Source organism: Morchella importuna (genome assembly GCF_003444635.1).
Source record: "Morchella importuna strain M04M26 chromosome Unknown Morimp01GS005, whole genome shotgun sequence".
Taxonomy (NCBI): domain Eukaryota; kingdom Fungi; phylum Ascomycota; class Pezizomycetes; order Pezizales; family Morchellaceae; genus Morchella; species Morchella importuna.
In genome coordinates this window covers 194,776-215,952 of record NW_025763402.1, presented here as the reverse complement: position 1 = coordinate 215,952, position 21,177 = coordinate 194,776, and the positions used below count along the sequence as shown (strand labels likewise).

The 21,177-nt window shown below is 46.4% G+C and overlaps 5 protein-coding genes across 5 annotated transcripts; 2 read left to right on the top strand and 3 right to left on the bottom strand.

Moving 5' to 3' along the window:
- Positions 1-864: 864 nt before the first annotated feature.
- Positions 865-2,874, top strand: LAJ45_02615 (uncharacterized protein; the record flags this gene model as incomplete). The annotated part of the gene is made up of 3 exons (XM_046112206.1): positions 865-1,313; positions 1,377-1,570; positions 1,625-2,874. The coding sequence occupies 3 exons, from the start codon at positions 865-867 to the stop codon at positions 2,872-2,874; spliced, it is 1,893 nt and encodes a 630-aa protein (XP_045974332.1).
- Positions 2,875-5,787: 2,913 nt separating this feature from the next.
- On the bottom strand, positions 5,788-6,956 carry LAJ45_02614 (uncharacterized protein; the record flags this gene model as incomplete). The annotated part of the gene is made up of 6 exons (XM_046112205.1): positions 5,788-5,940; positions 6,000-6,444; positions 6,521-6,636; positions 6,690-6,747; positions 6,807-6,817; positions 6,882-6,956. The coding sequence occupies 6 exons, from the start codon at positions 6,954-6,956 to the stop codon at positions 5,788-5,790; spliced, it is 858 nt and encodes a 285-aa protein (XP_045974331.1).
- A 3,551-nt stretch (positions 6,957-10,507) lies between these two features.
- On the bottom strand, positions 10,508-11,533 carry LAJ45_02613 (uncharacterized protein; the record flags this gene model as incomplete). Its single annotated transcript, XM_046112204.1, has 1 exon — positions 10,508-11,533. One exon carries the CDS (start codon positions 11,531-11,533, stop codon positions 10,508-10,510), a length of 1,026 nt encoding a protein of 341 aa, XP_045974330.1.
- A 576-nt stretch (positions 11,534-12,109) lies between these two features.
- Positions 12,110-13,820, bottom strand: LAJ45_02612 (uncharacterized protein; the record flags this gene model as incomplete). The annotated part of the gene is made up of 6 exons (XM_046112203.1): positions 12,110-12,492; positions 12,548-12,778; positions 12,839-13,262; positions 13,323-13,464; positions 13,529-13,629; positions 13,695-13,820. 6 exons carry the CDS (start codon positions 13,818-13,820, stop codon positions 12,110-12,112), a joined length of 1,407 nt encoding a protein of 468 aa, XP_045974329.1.
- Positions 13,821-16,403: 2,583 nt separating this feature from the next.
- On the top strand, positions 16,404-17,744 carry LAJ45_02611 (uncharacterized protein; the record flags this gene model as incomplete). Its single annotated transcript, XM_046112202.1, has 2 exons — positions 16,404-17,037; positions 17,281-17,744. The coding sequence occupies 2 exons, from the start codon at positions 16,404-16,406 to the stop codon at positions 17,742-17,744; spliced, it is 1,098 nt and encodes a 365-aa protein (XP_045974328.1).
- Positions 17,745-21,177: the final 3,433 nt, after the last annotated feature.

The window sequence follows — 21,177 nt, the reverse complement described above, 5'->3', positions numbered from 1 at the left end:
TCTTATGCTGGAGAAACAACATTGCAAGACAGTTGTAAGCCGAAGGGATCATATGCAAGAAATGGCTCGATATTTAGACTTATCATAATCCTCTCGTTGGATGATTTTCTCATGCAGAATCCTCGTTGTCAGTTGATTGCAGGGTCTTCGAGGTCGAGATTGCTGCTGGTATTTAGGATATCCCAGTAGACTCAATATCGGTCAACACTCCCTGGCACAACACTCCTTCGATCCTGTCTCTAGGGCTCGAGCTCAGTGCGTAAGCTGTACAACAATAACAGTAGATTACTTTATTTAGTTGCTAGAGCGCGGCTGTCGCTTATCCGACCACTGATCCACGAACCGTGCCAGTGCACACATTCCTTGTGGTCGTTAGCTGGTACTCGGGTCCAATCAGAGGCTCAGTGACCCAAGCGATATTTAATATTTGGTTACCTTGTATATGTGCTAAACCCAGCTAAAGCATTTGTAACTTTGTCTCCAAGTAGTTTTGCATATGTATATACAAACACAGACTTGGTAACCAATAATTTGGAGATTTGTCTCCACTATTCTCCCGTTTAACCATATGCTCCCAGGTTCTTCTCTAAGCCACCCTTTCTTTCCACGTGGACCCGTCATCCGCATTTCTCCATAGGGGATAGAGAGGGGCTCTGCTCAACGGTCTACCTGAAAATGTCGACCTTTGTATTTGCATAAATTCCCGCCTTCCTCCCTGAGTGAAGTCTACAACGTGGCACACTCGTTCTTTACTTCATTTTCCACGTGTTTATTTCACTCACTCACCCTCAGTCAGCTCGTTACTTTTTTTTCCCGTACCAAAAGAACCCAACAGAATCAAAGAAAAAGAAAAGAAACACGGAGATGCCGAACATTGTATCTACCCAACGCACCGGAAACTGGAAGTTGGCCGCATTGGCACTTTTCCTTTCCGGAGCACTCGCAATTCCAGCCCCCGATGCCTCAAGCACCGATGCCGCAGCCAGCAGTACTGCAACAACTGAACCGTTCCCGTACGAGGTCTCGACATTGACGGATGCTGATGTTGAGGAATACCCTGAAATCTCGTTCGATGACACTGTCTACACTGAAGCAGACCCCTCTTCAAAGCGCTCAGTGTCCGATCTGGTGTGCAAAGTCATATCCGCCGACTCAAAATGGCCCTCTTCAAAGATCTGGGGCATTGTAAACTTCCTTACGGGAAAGAAGCTCATCCCCACTGTGCCTTTGGCGGCGCCTTGCTACAACGGAGAGTATTACAATGCCACTAGATGTGCAGAGATTACTGCTAGCTGGCACGACTCAGACTTACAGTATGTTTTCCCCCTTAAACTAGCTTAATTGATGTTAAAATTCTAATTTTTATGTGATTGCAGCGATCAAGATCCTACCTCAATTATGTCTCCCTTCTACCAGGGTGCTACTTGCATGCCCACCACTGATCCCACTGGGTCTTGCACTCTTGGAGGATACCCTAATTACGTTATCAAAGCTAAGACCGTTTTCGACATCCAAGTTGCTGTCAACTTTGCTAGAAACTTTGGTGTCAGGCTCGTTGTTAAGAACACTGGTAACTTTCTCGCTAGATTCACCTTGGGTCTATTATATTAACCTCTGTCCATAGGTCATGATTTCTCTGGAAAGTCATCTGGTGCAAACTCCATTAGTGTTTGGACCCACTTCTTCAATGATATCAAACATATCCCTAAGTTCAACCGTCTCGGCTGGTCTGGACCTGCTTTCAAAGTCGGAGCCGGTGTCCAGGGTCGTGACGTCTATGCCGCGGCCAAGGCTCAAGGCCTCGCCGTTGTCGGTGGAGAGGGTATGACTGTCGGATATGCTGGAGGCTACCTCGCCGGAGGTGGTCACTCGCCTCTCTCCAGTATCTACGGAATGGGAGCCGACCATGTCCTTGAGTACGAAGTTGTAACCGGAGATGGCCGCTTCGTAACCGCTAATGCACAGAAAAACTCGGATCTCTTCTGGGCTCTCCGTGGTGGTGGTGGATCTACCTTTGGAATTGTCACTTCAGTCATTGTCAAGGCTTACCCCGACCTCCCGGTTACTACCGCTACATTCAGCTTCTCTTCCACCGACCTAGACGCATTCTGGGATGCTGTCAAGGTCTACTTCAACACTTTCGTCACCAACGCCGATGCGGGCACCTATTCGTACTTCAGCATCTTTACCGGAACTTTCAATATGGCACCCTTCTTTGCTCCCAACCTCAGTGCAGCAGAGGTCACAGGCCTCCTCCAGCCCCTCTTTGATAAACTCGACTCATTGAACATTGAATACACACCCGTCATCACCGAGCACGAGTCTTTCTTTGACGCATGGCAGGCGAGCTTCCCTAAGGAACTCGTTGGATACACTACAGTGCAGACTGCGTCTCGGCTTTTCCCCCGCGCAAACTGGGTAGATGATGCGACCTTTGATAAAACTTTTGCAGTTATCAGGTCAGTTATCGAGGAGCAGGGAATGCTTCTTGGGTTTAACATGAAGAACGAGTTCCCCGGTGGCGGCGAGTCTGATAACTCTGTCAACCCTGCATGGAGACAATCTGTCTTGCATGCTATTGGTGCGGCTTCCTGGGACGCAAGTGCCACATCGGAGGAAATCCAGGCTAAGAGGGATTACCTCACCAATGTGCAAATGCAGAAGTGGAGAGATGTCACCCCTGGCTCTGGTGCTTACCTTGGAGAGTCTGATATCCAGGAGCCAAACTTCCAACAGGCTTTCTACGGCGAGAATTATGCTCGTTTGTACCAGTTGAAGCAGAGATTTGACCCGAAGGGTGTGTTTTATGCCAGAACTGCAGTCGGTAGTGAGGATTGGACTTTGGACTTGGAGGGCCGTCTGTGCCCCAACTAAGGGTGTTCGATGATAATTTTCTTTGTATAAATTTTGTGTTATATTCTTAATTCTTCTCAAATGGGTGTGATTAGTAACTGGGACTACTTATCCCATCACAGTATCCATGCTAATATATATTTGTTCTCCCAAATCGTAATGGTTATTATGACTCCCGAGTGTGACAACATAAGATAGTTCGAGAATTCTGACTGATATTCTCGCCCATCAATCTGGGATGCCACGCCCATGCATCAAGACGTCTAAAAGGCGCCACTGAGCGAAATATACATATGTATCTTCAATCTGGACAAATTAATGAATTATCAACCGATAAACCAATTTAGACAGATAGGGATAATTTTATCCGTGGCCGTAGATCGTGATTGATAACAGTTTTCCTCAAACATTAAGGGTCTGTTCGGTTGACACAAAAATCCATAGATTGGTTGCAATCTATGGATTGGGCTCGATAAAATAATCACCTCCAGAGGTGGTTTTTTATTCAATCCATGGATAGCAACCAATTCAACATCAACAGAACGGAGCCTAAGTTACCAACTATCCAGGTTACTCCATGTAGTGGCCAATAGGCCTTTCCTAAGTTTCATGAGTCGGAATGATATTCCAGCGGGAGGTCCAGATTAATAACCAAATACTGGTAAGTTTGGCTGATTGATTAATAATTTATTAATTGTATAATACTGGTAAGTTTACGGTTCGTACGAGAGATATAAAGTTTCTTGCACTCCTTATTCTACATTCCAAAAATGCGTCTATAGCTATGAGCACAATAGGTTTGGAAGATATGGCGCTTAGTTAGCCGAGAGCAGGTAATGCCTGTATTATGAAGCATTCTCGCTACATACAATATGTAGAGTAGAAATCACCATGTTTCTTAACTACATGTATGTAACGGGAGTCATCCGACATCCGGTACGGTGAAGTAAACGGTATCTGAACCATCTATGTATATCTTCACTGTGTCGGGGCTTTGATCGCTTTGAGGATCAACTTGGGTAATTTTTACCAAGAGTATAAGTATCGAGACTCGCCCGTATATATGTAGGAGCTAGGAAAGTTCCGTTCTAATCTCCAAGATTCCTGGTTTGTGGATGTCTGTACTTTTCTTATCTATCTGCATCTGGGAACTGGGAGCCTGGGAGAGAGACATGTATGGCGGCGTAGTTATCTAACCTGGTACCCATCCTGTTGACGCTGGCCCAGAAACTGGCGGGAATAGGCCTTTTCGGGGCACATTTGATTTCTCCGTTCAAATATTTGCAGTGAGTTCATGATTGTAGTTAAATCCTTGCTAAGACCCAAATGTCGATCATACTCCGCAGTAGTAATACGTTCATAAGAGCGAGAATATTGCTGTGAGACATTACGCTTTGATTCACGGAACAACCACCGACCGGCACAAGTGCAGCACCGGAATCCGGCAATGCTTTTCTCCTTTTTTATGTATGATCCTCATGCAAAAGAATTGCGCATCTCTTTTAGAGTGTATTCAACCGGGAATAATTAAAGATAAAAAACGGCCAAAGCGCAATTTTCTGCATCGATAACCGACTCTCCCCATGGAGAGCGGAGATCGGAGCTTAAACTCACGTTTCCCTTCTTGTGTTTTGTTTTTCTAGAAATCAAATTCGGGAAATAAATTGATATCCCGTGGATCGATGGAGATATTGAGTAGCGAGCCTAGCCCGACAAGGCAAAAGAGTCAGCACGACTAATGAGGTGTTGTGAGTCGTGCGTGACTCGTGAGCCGTAAGTTATGAAAAAGGAGAAGTGTTGGGAGCGCTGACGCTGAGCTACTTCCTAAGACTGGACTTAATTCAGGCAATCCAAACCAGCTTTAATGAGTGCCACCGCCTAGTTTGCCGGAATTCTATAGCTCACTGCATGGAGGCAAGCAGGCGCACAAAACTTTCGCCTGGTGAAATTAGAGGATGAGTGACGAGGGGTGAAGGAACGCCATACAGTTATTTGGCTTGGCAGGCACTATATTGACAGCGCTCCTAAAAAAGTTGGCCATTAATTCTAGTCTAGTCTAGTACATACATGTACCTACTATTATAGAATAGGTTCCGTCCCCGAGATGTCCGCGGATTTGGGACGGAAACCATGGGGGTTAAACCGTGAAAAAAATCGTGAAACGGCGATGTTCGATGATGGCTCGCTGCTAAGCGACCTTGGCGAGGAGATTGATGTAATCATAAACTAACCATTTATAGCTAGTATCGAGAGTTGGTTAGATTCAGATCTCATCACTCGCGTGATTAATCATAAAACATCACGACAGTCAGCTATAAGTCATTAATCACCAGTGAATGGAAGGAAAGGAAGCAAATTGGCTGGTAATAGTACATAGCTGGCGGAGAGATATGGATGATGGCTTATCATCGTGTGAAGTACTTCATGTTTCAAGGAGGAGTGACTCAAACTCTGGGCAGGAAGCCTAATTGCGAAAAGTGGTATTTTTGAGAGGGTCACGTCATTTGTGATAGGAGCAATAGAGGGAGAAGAGGAGAGGAGGAAGGGATGTGGGAAGCAGGTGGACAGCGTGACCCGTATAAGTTCGATGTGGGTGTTAATACGTATGTGTTCTTAAAACGTCCCTGCATTGCTTGACACGCCACGTTTCCCAGAACTCCAACCCATAAAATGTTTGGGTATTTTCGTTGCAAGCGTTCCTGAATTTACGATTGTCAATTGACAATGAGCCATGGGTGCGTTGATAGAGAAAAACATATAGATGAAGTATAGTGGAATAAAGGGAAAAGATGATATTGGTTCTCCCAGTAACGTTCTGTTCATAACTTATTATGGTCTTTACCAATAATGTACTTATAGGTAATCGTTTACGCCCATAGGTAATACCAATCACATATTCTTTGCCGATGCGTTGTTGCACACCATGGCAAATATTTACAAAGGCTCCTTCGTAGGATCCCAGGAACATGGACTATACTCATCGGTCTCTAACTCTTTCATCTCCTCTTTTGAAAGCTCGAACCCATAAACGTCAGCATTCTCTGTGATCCTCTCAGGATGGACTGACTTCGGGAGCGGTACAAGCCCCTATTATCGATTAGAATGACCTAAAGGAATACCGGCAGACCGGAAGAATTCGAACACACCATCTGCAAACTCCACCTCACCAATACCTGCGCAGGCGTCGCCCCATACCTCTCGGCCAGACTCCTCACCACCGGCTCTCCAAATCTCGTAGCCCTCACCAACGGCGAATAAGCCTGCACCACCACCCCTCTCTCTTCACACCACTTTCTGATGTCCCTTCTCCCCAGCCACGGTGTGACCTCCCATTGCCCCACGCTCAGAACACCTCCACCACCCTCTTCATGAATGTATTTCCACAATTCGTTTAGATGATCCACGGAATAATTTGACACGCCCAAGGAGCGAATCTTGCCCTCTTTGTGTGCTTCGACCATGGCTTTCCATTCGCCAAGGCGCGCGGTGCGCCCGCCGTACGGAGCATGGATAAGGTACAGGTCGATGTAACCCTCGAGCTCTGGGTTGGAGGTGATGACATTGTTGAGGGACTTCTTAGTTTCTTCGTATCTAAATAATATATATGTTAGCCTAACCTATCTTCCTGCGGATGCAGAGGGGAGGGTGGGCGGGTGGGTGGACGTACCCGCGAAGCCGTGGTGGTAGCTTTGTCGTAAAGAAGACCTCGGTGCGGGAGAGAGAGGATGCGGCGATTGCAGTGGCACAAGGCCGCTCATTGCGATAGGCGGTGGCGGAGTCGATCTGAGGCGCTTGTTAGCGTGCTCTACTGGGGGTAGGCTCGTAGGAAGTGTTACGTGTCGATAGCCCTTCGAAAAGGCGTGAAGTACAAGGGCCTCGCATTTGTCTGCCGGGCTGGAACAGCATTAACTCGGGCACTATGATATATGTAGCGATGCAATTGTGCTTCTTACGTTTGGTAGACCTATGAGATGTCAGTACTGATCTGGTAATTAAGCATGCTACCTCCTCCGGGATAGAGCACATACGCCGAGACCTAGGCGCGGCATCTCGTATCCTGAAGCCAGGCGCACGGTGGTTGAAATCGTGAGTTTGGGAGCCATGTTTCTAGCTTGGAGGTGTGGCGTTTTCTGCCATTTCCTGGAGATCGCTCGCTGCACAGATGTCAGTTTCAGTGCCAAGAGAAATATGACATCATGCTCTGGGTCGCTAGACTTATTGGGGAAGAATGGTCTCAGTGCTTTTTGGCGTTGGCAAGGCTGCAATGATCGATACCACACGAATTTATGTAATCGATGTCAATGATCGAGATGACTGCTGCACTCTGGGGATGAGAGTAAGGTTTGGTTGATGAATGCGCAGCTATGTTCAGTTTACCACTTCAGTATCTTACAGAACGTGGTATAAATGTTATTCGCTTTTTAGAAGTTACGTAATAAATGCACATTCGAAGAAGGGATTTCTTTTTGCTGCGGGGGTGTCACCACATAACGAAAATCTTAAATTATCACTCGGAGTCTGTGTAAGATGAAAAAGAATATTGCACCCCCTACGGAAAAATAAAGTCCTCAGGTTTCTGTAGTTATGAGATGCCCTTTAGCAGATGCCCTAATTTCTCAAGCCCTTCATCATTTCTAGGGTTCGAGAAGCGATCCCATCTAAAAGTACATGTATATATACATGTAGCTATGTGCATACATGTATTACGTCCTTACTCAAATATACATGTATGTCTTTGGGACCTCGAGGAGTCCCCGAAGTTTAGCCACGCATATGCATTGCGCACATGCCACAAACCGCACCAAACACACCCCGTAAGCCCACAAAGGACTGCCCCTCCGCTGCGTCTCCTCTCTTAAACCTATCACCACTGTGACTGCCACCTCCTTCTCCTACTTCCATCATCCACTCCTTCCTTCTCTCACTTCTATCATCTCATTCCTTCTACACCATTTGATCTCTCTTACAATAAAAACAATCTCTTCATCAACAAAAATGGCAAAACACAGGTTCAGCATGTGTAATAAAATCACTATAGTAAAGTATTTCTTCGGGGGAAACGCACGTAACCCGACCTCTTCTCCAGCCAGAGCTGGAGGCCCTGCCTGGCGATTCGAACAGCTCTTGGACAATCGTCACAGGCTCTCCATCGTTGTTATCCTCCACGAGCTTCTTGGTATTCTTGAGGATATTGTTAATGAGAAAGATACTCCTAGGTATAATTGCATTAAATCCTCTAAAAAAGCTGTTATTGAGCTAACTCTTGCAATTGGTGCAATTATATTAGAAATGAACGTAAAATCAAAGGAGGGGAGTCTTGGCTCGCCCTCTGGGCAAGGGCTTCGAAAATTGTCTGGCCTACCGAGGAATTTCAAACGATTTTGTTCTGGGGAGTGATGACTCTGGTTACATATGTAGTCAGCACCGAGTGGAACAAACATGTCCTATCCGGCGTAGGAGTAGTTGTGACGAACTCCCCCGTTGTTCTGGCACTCCCCTTATATGCTGCCGGAGGTGGGCTCATGGCGCTCCTCAGACACTGGATGAAGACTTTCCTTGTCGAACTTTGCTGTATGACGGTTGGCGGTAAGTCTCTTCCAATTTTTGAAGTTTTTCTATACTTTTCTTTATAGAGAGAGAGAAAAAAAGAAGGAAAGAAAAAAGCTAACTCAACCAAGACTTTGTCAAAGGTTTTAACAACCCCAACGCACCATTTTCCAACACCTTCATGTTAAAGGCCTCTACTGAGGTCCTCGCTATCCATATTTTAAATGGGAGATTCGACCCCATTTGCTGGTGTTGCTTTATCGTTAATCAGGGACTCGACTTTGTCTACTGGTATTATAGAAATACTATCTTCGCTGCTGGGACATTCACACTACTCGGATGGCTGCTTGGTAAAGAGTGGGTGGGCTGGCCTTAATGGATTTCATTGGGGGTAAGAATTTGTGGATCCTGGAGTAAGGATTATGGGGATTATATATCGTGCTTGCTTTCGGGGTTTTTCTTAGGTTGTGGGTTTCTTTGTTGTCAGAGTTGGTCGATATGAGGATGGGAAGTACTAGTGAGGGGAGTCACTGGTGGAGGATCCCCCAGTATTACTGCTTGTTGTCAAAGACAAGGTTGCCCGCAGAACTAACATTTCATTTCATGTCGTTCATTTCTTTCATTTACTTCTTAAAAATATTTTCGTCACTACACATGTTAAAAAAAACAAAAGTACAATTTGCTTACCTAACCATATTACACTATACCGAGTGATTAGTTATGACTATTATCGTATCTTTTTTTTTTTTTTTTTTTTTGTTTAATTCATGACTATTATCGTATCCACAGCCATACCGTGACTTCAACATCGCAACGAAGGTTTGTGGACTTATCATAATAATCGCGAGGAAAGACAAATTTCGTCGACCCAGCCATAAACCTGCCCCATACACCCATGAGTGTCGGCAAAGCCATAGGTATATACTAGAGTGATGAGTCGAGATAGGATCCGGACCGTGTGGACAAGGAATGTTCATATTCGTTGGCTATGGAGACTGTTTAATCGTTAATTTGTATATATAATAAAATTCTTACCTGGAATTTTTCAACCCCAATTGCACAAGACAAACTAAACCCTCTCCTCCTCAAACTACCATGAAGACCATGATTTGTGTCCAAATATGTTTAGTTGGAACAGAAACTCCAGCGAGTATTCACTACCTTCGATCCACCTTTGGGCTAGAATCTAGTTCTTTATGTATGTAGGATGAAAACCGAAATGACTCCGGCCACTAAAGTACATTCCTGAACGAATGAGAACAAGATCACCTCAGCTTTCCCTATACAAATCGTCAAGGTTGGAGAACACGACATGAACGTAGTACTAGAAAGGGATATATAACTTGCTAGAAGCGCGCCATAGAGCGGAAACGTTGCCTTAAACAAATGATACTCGTAGTAACTATAATATCGGAGTTGAACTAGTGGAGCCTCCTCCATCTGGCCTTCTATTCGTCCATGACTCTGTAAAATCGGATTCATACATATTAAGCCCACAGAATACTTTTTCTTATACCTGTAATTATGAAGAAAGAACAGATAGTACCTCGCCCCCAATTATAACCAAAGGAAATCAAGGGGGAGATAAAAAAATGTTGAAATATTGCGTCGTACCGGGAATTAAACCTGGATCCTCGGCGTCGTACTTGTTTCCATACGATGCATTGCCACTATGCTAATGAAGCTGGAGAAAATGTGCTGGGGGAGATCATAAAGGTGGATTCCCTTTAGGTGCAATACCACACCCACACCCACCCACCCACCACCACTACCAACACCACCACCACCACCACTATCACCATCACTATCTCACCGCAGCGCCGAATAAGACGAAAGATAGCGCTAGCCTCATCTCAACTACGTATCGCTGGGGATGTCTCTCGAGGCAGCGTCCGTTGATCGAATCATCTAATGCCAACTAGGAAGGATGGGAGGCGGTAGGAGGAGGCGTGGTGCTTTCATTAAGCCCGCAAAACATGACGATACTCATAGACAGCAAAGGGCGCAAAGGTATAAAGTGGAAAGGGCCCACTACGGCCAGGTCTCAGTCTAATTGTACTAATATATAAGTTCTACGTAGGAAAATAATTACTCCAACTCTGGAAAACTACAGCTTACTCTGGGCCACCTTCTCTCCCCATTTAACGTACCCATCGGGTGGACTACTCCAACTCCAATCCACATACTCGCCCAATATATCCCTCACTCCACTCCACAACTCCTCCAGCCTCTTCAACCTCTCCGTGCTCACCTGCACGCCCCCCAGCTCTCCGCGCACCTCCCTAAACGCCTCCAAATTACTCTCCAACTCCTCCACATAGCTCGCACCCGTAATCACGCTCCCCTCCCAATTCTTAAACACCCACCGCATTGCCACCCCCGCCAGCGACTCCCCCCTCTCCCGACACCACTTCTCCGCCTGCACACACCTCTCCTGCAGCTCCTTCGGCGCCGGATGAAAATCCCCCGGATAGCTCCCCGACAGCAACTTCATACTCAGCGGCGACGCATTCAGCACCACGTCCACGCCACCCTCCCCTTTCAGCTTCGGCACATACTCCGCCAGCTTCCCATTCTGCAGATTATAGTGGCAGTAGCTCTGCACCACATCAACCGCCCTTCCCAGCCGCTGCCGTATCAGCACCGCGAGCTCCGCCAGCACCTCCGGCGGGTACCCAGAGATGCCGACATACCGGATCTTTCCCTCGTCGGCGAGGGCGAACAGTGTTCGTACGGCCTCAACGACGGCCTCGGGCGTAACGAACTCGGTGTCATGGCAGAACACGACGTCGAGGTATGTGGTGTTTAAACGTTGCAATGAGCGCAACACGCTGGACCGGATCCATGCGGGGGAGTAATCGAATGTTTGTTCTGCAATACGCCCGGCTTTGGTCATGATAAGGTATGAGTCGCGGGGCGCAGAGGAGTGCTTGAGGGCGTCGCCGATGAGGATTTCGGACGGGCCGTAGTAGGGTGATGTGTCGATTGCGGTTATGCCGACGGCGAAGGCGCGGGCAATGAGTGCGCGGACGGGAAGGAGGGAAGGGTCCGGGTTCATCTGGGTGTTGTAAACGCCTCCACCGAGGATTACTGGTGGGAGGAAAGTCGAGAGCTTTGGGCGGGGGTTGGCCATTGTTTCTTAGTGTTTTGAGGGGCAAGTAGGAGGACAATTGAGCTCGAGGTGGGAAACAATTGAGAAATTGAAGCTATGAGGTTCGTGAATCTACTCCAGCGAAGTTGAGGAAGGTGAGGAGGCTACGCAGCTATCTACATCTATAGCTCTTGGGTTTTTCACATCGGCATTTTTTTCTTAATATCTACGGTAGTAGCTGTTGCTGCAGGTTTTACCTGTGCATGTCTCATTGGCAGGGGTAAGGATCAGGCTGAATATATAACAGTAGTACCGGCGCTTGGCAGCGGGGCCTGCAGCTCACAATCATTGGCCTAATAACCGTAGTACAGCGGACGGCCCCAACGGTTTCCCCGGTTCCAGGAAGAACCTACTCTATCACGGCTGCAGTAAAATATAGAGACGGCTTGTAAAATCTCAAGTCTGTGTCTTTTATGGAGGAGCCCCCATGCACATATATGGGGTTGAGTAATTTGATAGGTGAGTACCTACAATATCATTTCATATGTCTCATAAACGAGTTAAGGCTCGAGAGCAAATGCTGCTAAAACAAAACAAAACAAACTAAGAAAAATCGCCCTATTTTTTCGTCGTATCCATCTCAATATCCTCAACTCCCTCTACATCCGCCTTCTCGATATCGTCTTCCTTTGAGGTTTCAATTCCAACCTTACTGTTCAAGAAGCCATCCATCAGGCGCTTGGTTGGGCCATGGAAGTTGACTCCTATCGGGAAACTGTACGCAGCAACGAAGAAAATTAACGGCACAAACATGGCAGTGCCAGTGTTGTTAAATCTGTCCGCCGTGACGGCTAGTAGTGGAGGTACGATGGCACCGCCAATTATAGAGGCTACAACGACCGTTGATCCTGTCTTGGTGTGTTTTCCGAGACCACGGATAGCAAGGGTGAAGATTGTAGGGAAACAAATAGACTCGAAAAACAGCACGAGCATCAGGCATGCTGGTGGAAAGATTAGTCATAGTTTATCCTAAGAGTGGATTTCAGGGCGACATACCCATTCCAGCATTCCCAGTAGCCCCAACAGCTGCCGACTGAAACGCAATAACGCAGGTAAAGTAGACAAAGAAGACTTTACGCGGGTTGATGAATTTCATCAAAAACACACCCAAGAATCGTCCAACTGCGAAGCAGCCCTGTGCGCCTGCCAGGAAGTTGGCTCCATCTGCTGAGCTGGTACCCTTTCGTACTTCAACGACGTAGTTTACAAAGTATCCCGCAATACCGACTCCACATCAAAATTAGCGCCAGATACATGCAGATATAAATTATCGAGAAGGATAGTTACCTTGAGCGCCCACATAACAGAATTGAGAGAAAGCACCCCACCATAACTGGTAATGCTTCGTTATCGGCTTCGCGTCATCCTCCGTAAACACCCCCCCAGTGGCCTCCATCTGGCGCTCCATATCCGCGTCGGTGATCTCTGGGATCGTGGATATATAGAAAACACCGGCAAGGACAAACACGAATATCGCGATACCAAGGTACACCCACTGGACACTTTCTAGGGAGCTCTCATTCACATTCTTGAAGAATACTTGCGACGCTAGCACAGGGCCTACGACTGTACCGACTGCCTGAACGGCCTGTGCTAGATTGAGACGCATCTCAGAGTACTTTGGAGGACCGCAGACCGCGAGGTACGGATTGGCCGCAGATTCAAGCGTACCCAAGCCGGAACCAATGATGAAGGTGGCACCGCAAAATCCCTAGAATTTTGTTAACAATGTCTATCCTAGTGTCAAGGGGAATTGTTGAGAATTTCTTACACCGAAGGACCGTTTTAGCGCTGCAGGCCAAAACAGTAGTGCGCCGACTCCATACAACGTCAATCCAAGCATGAAGGTAGCCTTGTAGCCAAGTTTTCGCAGGCAGTAACCTCCATATGTCAATGAAGCAATTGGATACGCGCTACAAACGGGTTAGTATCAGATAAAACACGTCCAAATACTAGGAGAAATAATAATTTACGAACCCAAAATAAGCAGCCTGGAGACCCGAAGATCGAGACCTAGTAATCCCTAACGTGGTTTGGAAATGCTTATTGAGCACATCTAACAAGCCATACGCAAAGCCCTAATCAAAAGTTCTGGTTAACCCAAGCAATTCCTCCAAAGAGCGGTAGATACTAATAAACATACCCAGAGGAAAAAGAGAATCGTGACTAGACACAGCGGGAGTATTGACTGTCGAAGCGTGAGGTTCGACGCGTTTGTAATCTGATCATCTCGTGCTCTGAGGCTGCGTTTTCGAAAGAATTTCGCCATGGTATGAAGGCAAAGAAGAACGATTACTGCGACCTGAACTTTGGAACCGATCTAACAGGCAAGGCAGCTGACGAGGAGAAAAGAAATCCGGGGAAGAGCGTCAACTTATCAAACCTTCGCGGCAATATTTACCAACACGGGAACGCTTGGGTCCGAGAGATCTAGGTGCCTAATTCCCAGTTTTTGTTTAAGGATAAAAAAAAAGTAATTTATCTAGATGTACATACCATACCCGCAACCGGTAGGCAAGACGCAATCCTAGGGAATACTCTACACATGGAGTTGCGATCAGGTATCAAAAGCCGTGCACATGTAACGTAACGTCGTTCAAATCAGTGTATCTGCATCATAACGCACTCACCACTCAAACACCCGCCACCCGCGCGTATCACTTACTGAGTGCAAACAAAGTAGCACTCTAACTACTTCTCCCCACTTTTCGCCAATCGTATCTGTCTTGCATACTCGCTCTTTGGCTAAACATTCCCCGATTGTGAGACACTCACACACACACCCCCCCCCCCCTACTGGTAAGTAGAAGCACACAAGGTACTCTAGGATATACCCCGGACGCTCCCCCGCCCCTTTGTCCTGCAAACGGCCCGGTGACCGGCTTCCCCACAGTCTCAATGCGGGGAGAAGTATTCGGTGGTTATTAGCCCGGTGTGCGAAGATTATTGCACGTAACTATGGAAGATGGCTTGGAAGATGGCCTGTCACGAGTGGGCAAAGCTTGCTCAACCTATTACACTGAAGCTGTATTCCAATTGCAAGGAGTATCCTGATATTTTTTTTTGGCTCATCGAGGAGTGGTGGGTAGTAAGCGAGCGGTTGGGGTTCATGATATTTATTTGCTCATCGGAGTTTGAAAAAGAGGAGGGGTGCCTGCAATTGACAGAGCGATAGCGGGGAAGCTGAGTGGATTATCTGGTATGACGACGTCCGAGATATAAAAGGAATGAAAATCTGGTAGACGTGAAGTTGATCATAATGTTATTAGCGGAGTATCGGTTTTGGCCATAAGATACATATATGTATTTTAAATTACCGCGCAAACATAAGGGTACCTGTAATACGTACCTACATACGTCAAACCCAGAAGACGGGCTCAAAATTCCAGTAGAGGTCGGCCAAACTAAAGGAAACTAAGGATGGGCCTTATCTGGGACTATCCTTGTAGTCTTTTATTTGTTTCCTCTAGGCCGGAGAGTAATCTCAAATTCCCCACAATCTACGTAGGCCTAGAATCTTGCTTTGACGGCGATTAGTTTCGGCTCACAAACCAATTCGGTTATGCTATTTGGTTCTTAATATGGCCAGTAAGCCATAGATGTGGCTAATCGAAAGATATCGATATTAATATAAGGGTGTTCGATTCATTGATTCGATTAAGGATATCTCCTATGATCTTAGGAGTTGCGCATGCCTCTGGTCATGCAGTAAGAGGTTGAACGGACGCTCGCTGGCTCAGAGGTCAACAAAACTACGCAAATTTATACATCTTGATTATGACATGTGTTGTCTTAATCACTCAGTATCAAAACAATTAACACTAGGACAGCACTACAGTGAACGTATAGATATTGTCACTAGAGGAATTACATGCTCCTACATGTATGTATTGTAAATAAGCAAAGAAAATTATAAGGAGGCTTCTTGTTGCTAGAATTATACATATATGTGACAAGCTGTAGTCTGCAAGACACGTATGGACGTGGCAATAAAAGCCAGAAACTCCTAATTCTGGATCAGGAGAGACACCTGAAACCTTTCCTTTCTTATTCATACATGTATGTTATCACGGTCAGCTCATTATCAAGCAATATTTCAAAAATGCTTGTCAAACAGCTCTCCTGATATGATCTTATACACATACATATAATGGCTTCAAGCCACACACATTATATATACCACCACGCCTGGTCGTTATGTTCCACCGACCTATCGCGCCTCTTTCTAGTGTGCTTCTCGAACAAATATGATTATCGCATGTCCTGAATCCTTAGCCAATCGGTTGGGTAGATATAGCGCTAGTTTTTCAGCCCTCTGCACCGCTCGAGTGGATGTAACAATTGATACATGTAAAGTATGTGGAGTAAAGTACTTGTATCCCGGTATTCGTTCGGCTTGGCAACCTACTAATCGTAGTAGAGAGAGCTCTCAGGTAGGTACCGATTGAGATTAAGTATTAAGGATTAGTGATAATAAGACTTGGAGTCTGAGATGAGAATTTTGAACTTCCGGCCTGGCCGAGTCCAAGACATCAAAGAACTCTGCTACATATCGAGCTTTTGGGATCTCGGCAAACCAAGCTTCCAAATTAACCGTCTGTCCAATCAGCAAGCACATCCACCCGTCAAACCGCGGAGATCTTGGACAACCACAGGGATAAAACCAGCCCTAAATACCCTGTGTGGGAGAAAGGTGGGGGGTTCAAATACTCTAGATATATGACGGAATAGAGACGATTAGAAGAGTTCTTGAACAACTTGATCAATTGAGGCCTCCTGGAGAAGCTACACCTACACCACATCGAGTCATCAGTTCACAAGTTGTCCAGATAGTATACCAGCAATCGCAGCAATGTCTTCACAGAAATACCTCCTTGACTCACACATCCACCTCTTCCGCACGGAAGACCTCTCAAACCTGGCATGGATGACCCCCGAAAACCCTCTCAATAGCCAGCACTCAATCAACGAGTACCTCTCCACGCATGTCCACAACCCGACAGCGCGCAAGCCCCTCGGATTCATATTCCTCGAGACCGACCGCAAAACAAATGTTTCCTCCACAACATCCCCCGGGTGGGACGGGCCCCTCGCTGAATTTGCCTTTGTCTACAACGCCGGAGCAGGGCGAGATCCAGCCTACAAAGCCGTGGCAGATAAGGTCTTAGGGATTGTACCTTGGGGACCGGTCCCGGGGGGGAGCACAGCAATGTATAATTATATAAGGCGGTTGCGAGAAATTGCGGGTACAGAGAGGATAGATTTGTTGAAGGGGTTTAGGTACTTGGTTCAGTTCTGCCCGCGGGGGGTCATGCTAGATGATGCATTTGTGGATTCGCTGAGGTGGATGGGGCAGCAGTCTTATGTGTTTGAGTTAACGGTGGACTGCCGGAGTGTTGGGTTGTGGCAGCTCGAGGAGGCGGCGGAGATGGTTAAAAAGGCACATAAAGACGTTCCTGAGGAGAAGAAAGTTAGAATAATCATTGGTAAGCTCTTTTCTACACGATCCATTAGTCGGTCCCGAGTTCCACTCATTGGTAGTGCGAACACTGCTCAAAGAGAAAAAAAGAAAGGGGGGGCACCTAATTACCTGTGAAGGTGCTCGCCACAGGACTCAGGAGAACTTATGAATAGCCAGAGGTGCTATTTCACAATCATGCTTTTAGTCACACTGTCCGAAAACGAAGAAAGGGGTCTTTTTAGTTATAGCGCTAACAAAGAGCTTCAAGATCACCTAGCCAAGCCTGACCTCAGAGTGGCCCCCAAGGATATTCCTACCAACCAATTCTTCCTCGAATGGAAATCTCACCTCCTATCGATCCGTAATGAGCAAACCTATATCAAGCTCTCTGGATGCTTCTCAGAGCTACCTCCAGAGGTGCTGATACAGCAAGCCGGCCAAGACAGGGAGCAATACTTGCTTTCCATCCAGGAATACGTGCAACCGTGGATCGAAGCCGCATTGGAGATTTTCGGCGCCAAGCTGGTACTTTGGGGAAGCGATTGGCCAGTGTGTACCATCAATGGAGGCAAGGAAAGAGCGTGGGCTCTGTGGGTTGAGATCACGGAGAGAGTGTTTACGTCGATGAAGATGAGCGAGGATGATATGGAGGATGTGTGGTGGAGAAACTCTGTCAAGATCTATGGAGTGAGCCAGGCGGAGGTGAAGAGAGAGGTGGTGAGTAAGATTTAAGAAATTGTAAATATAGTTATGTATCACCTACCGCTCCTAGGCCCAATGGTGCACCGATAAATAGTAAACATTATCAAGCCTAGAAGCTTCCTTGGTCCATTTCCAAGGGGCCCAATGTCTTTTATTGGGAGCTCCCCGATTACGAAATGATTTTATTTTTGAAGGAACAGACAGTGGCTTTCATAGGCAGTAAATTAAAACAATTAGAAGGTAAGCAGTAAAAAGGAAGTTTTGGAGTCGACTGATAATACTTCATGTAACGGGGCGAAAGAATGCCTTCTTCCAACACTCATTATTTGAAACCGTACTTGCGGTAACGCTTCAAAAGCATCAACATCACAAGTATATATATCGACATACAATCCCAGCAGTAAAGGTTCAGTTTTTGCGATAGACAACCCGTTCCTACGCCGTGCACGACTCGAGGAAACCAGCAAGCAACACCGAGTCTTTAACATTATACGCTCTCATTCACGCAGCAAAGTAAGACCAAAACCAACCCCGGGCCCTAAGCTCCTTAAAGAAATTCTTAGGGAGTAATTACTTCCTCTTCCGATCACGATTCACCGCCGCTCACTCGGTCTTTAACCTCCAAACCTAACCCTGCGATCGACACGCCGAGGCCGGCGGACCCAGTGTCACTATCACAAGTTCTGTTCCCGAGCTGTAATAGGGTATGTATACCTTAGCTCTCCAGTTGCAGCGGAATTTCCTCCGGGCATCTGGTGTAGCTCCGCTGTCCGGCGACCCGCGGCCTGGTAAAGCGAAAGGAAAAAAAGGAGGTGTTCGCTATTCTCCCATGGTCTTTTTTTTTTTTTTTTTTTTTTTTTGTTTAATTCATTAATTATTCTCCCATGGTCGCTGTAGCCGTTCGGCGCGAGAATACGGAAGCACATCAGAGCGAGCCTATAGATCTAGCCTGAGAACTCTTTCGGGTGTTATTTTCAATCCATCGATACGTTCAGCAACCCATCACATAACTCAGTAGTATGTAAAAACCAAACATATTCCCCAGACTAAACATCGGCACGTGCGCAGTGAGTGATGTTTCATGCTCCAGAACCCCCGAAATTCGGGCTCAGTAGCGAATGTCCGTAGTATGCGCCCCCGCGAAGAGCTATGGGGGTAACACACCACACACACCTATTCTTCCTGTGCGCCGAATGGTGTCCAGTCGGCTAACCTTGGCAGGGCCTCAGCTTGAAGGTGACACTTGTGGCTTTGCAGATCCGGGACCGGACAAGCGGCGGAGGATCCCCGATGGTGGGATCAGGTCGGAGTTTTATCAAGCAAGGCACAGGAAGCATCAATGAAAGCCGGGGCAAAAAGTAGAAATATTTGTAAGTTTAAGTAGCGCTGGACTATTCTGCGCAACTTGTGCTGGTGTCTTCATTCAAAAAGTATGAAAATAACTCTCAAACAGCTTAATCCAATTCTCCAGGCAGTAACCGGAACCCTAAGAAGGCCTTGAAGGCATAGCTTTTACTGAGCCATTCCATAACTAATCCAAAGGCATCCACCATCGCCACCTCCAAAGTTTAAACCCCCAGAATCATGTCCAGTGCGGGGTTCGGTTCCCTCAGCTTTATGATTAGACAACGCGAACCCAGAGATCTGGCAAAGCAGGCCAGTTTTTGTGGAGGTGAGTAAGGTAAGATAGTTCCCCATACTCTACTCACTGCAGCTGGTACTATCCCCCTGCCATGCCTAATCTGACAGGCAAGACCACGCATACGGCACAAGCAAGGGTTTTCTCTTGTTTAGACACGACCTGTGTCCCTTTCTGCCTGTTCCTACTAGGATGCGGGTCTGGCACCATTATACATCATCACACGTGGACGAGAATATCGAATATTACGTTAGTAATCATGCCACTGTAGTCGTGGCAACTCATCCTGTGATTGGGGTGGGGGCCTTTTGATAAGGCCACAGCTTTGATCCTTGTATGTAAAAGAAAAAGTAGAGAGGCAAATTAAAGCAAAATTTTCTCCCAGTGCGTAGATCAACTGAGAAGAAAAGTAGGAGTCGGCCGAAATGGGCACTGGTATAGAGTACGTGGCAGGCCTGTATATCCCTATACCCAAATACATTCGTGGTAAAATTAAAGGCCTTGATATCCAGCGCCTGAAGTAGAATTTAGCAGTAATAAGCCAATCTCAAGGTTGACCGTAAGTAGCCCATATATTTCCATTACGTAGTTAAACCAAGGTAGCTATGTAGCAGTCAGAGCACCTACCTAGCTAGGAGGCTACCTACCTCTGCCTCGCTATCATAACCGATCAGCAGTCTTCATATACGTTATGTTGAAACGGCCCCCATCTGGCCCCCAACTATTCGGCGCTAATCTCCAGGTTTCTTAAAAGGGCCTAGCGCATGCGCCCCGGATATAGTCCCCACTTCCCCAGACGAAGGTTCTTGTGATAGATCGTAAATATACTTGTTTACCACGAAAAGAACCAGAAATGCAGTTGCTCAGGGCAAGGATTATTTGTATGGAGTGGCGGTGATCTCTCATACAAACTATCCCTGTTTCCGTCACTTGCATTTTCTGGTTCTTTTTGTAGTAAACGAGTATAGCCTTTAAACCGTAAGAGGGAAAGAAGAGGATGATCTTGCTGTGGTTGTAGTAGTGGTTGGAACAAATGTCAACTGTGGTTGAGGCTAGTCAACGAGCGCTAAACCGGAAGATGTCAATGATTGTTTTAACTCTTAATCTCCAGCGCAAAATTAACTAGCGAAAATGATAGTTTGTTCGAGGGAATGACGGGTCTAAAATGGAACTTGAATGTTCACTCGAAGCGAGCTCTCCATCTCAAATGGTAATGCATCGGCGGTTCCCCAGACTCCATGACTGCATAGTAAAAGAGAATGGCGTGGTGCTGGATTGGCCATCAGTTAAACAAAGATAGTCATTGATCTTGACATTGCTTGAATTGAGATGTAACAAAATGCCAGCCGGCCGGTCAGTCCCCGCGTTTTTATAAAACACCGCCCAGAATAAAATCCTCGAGTTGGGGCACGGGCACAGATATGTGTGTTTTAATCTTTGCCCCCTGAGATTTGCTTGGTGTTAAAGCTTTCCGAGCTTGTATTATAGGATCCTTATTATGCATTTGCCAGGTTTTCCTGGTATAGAGCGTGCGTCCGCATACTTCCCTGTAGACCAGTTGATGCAAGGTTTTGCCTCGTTATATAGTAATAGTCTTGTATTCTTATGCTATTAATCCAGAATTGGGTGATGTGGATATGGCACGGTCTCAATAATTAGTCTCATCTCATCTTCCAGTGATTTCCCACAGGTACATACATACGTTCTGGCAGAGGCCTTGCCCCTATATTAGAGACCAAGCATTTGCATCACAATGGATAGAGCTACTTTCCGCGTGGAGGCTAGTATCTAGTCTTTTCAGTGTAATATTGTATAATGGATAGT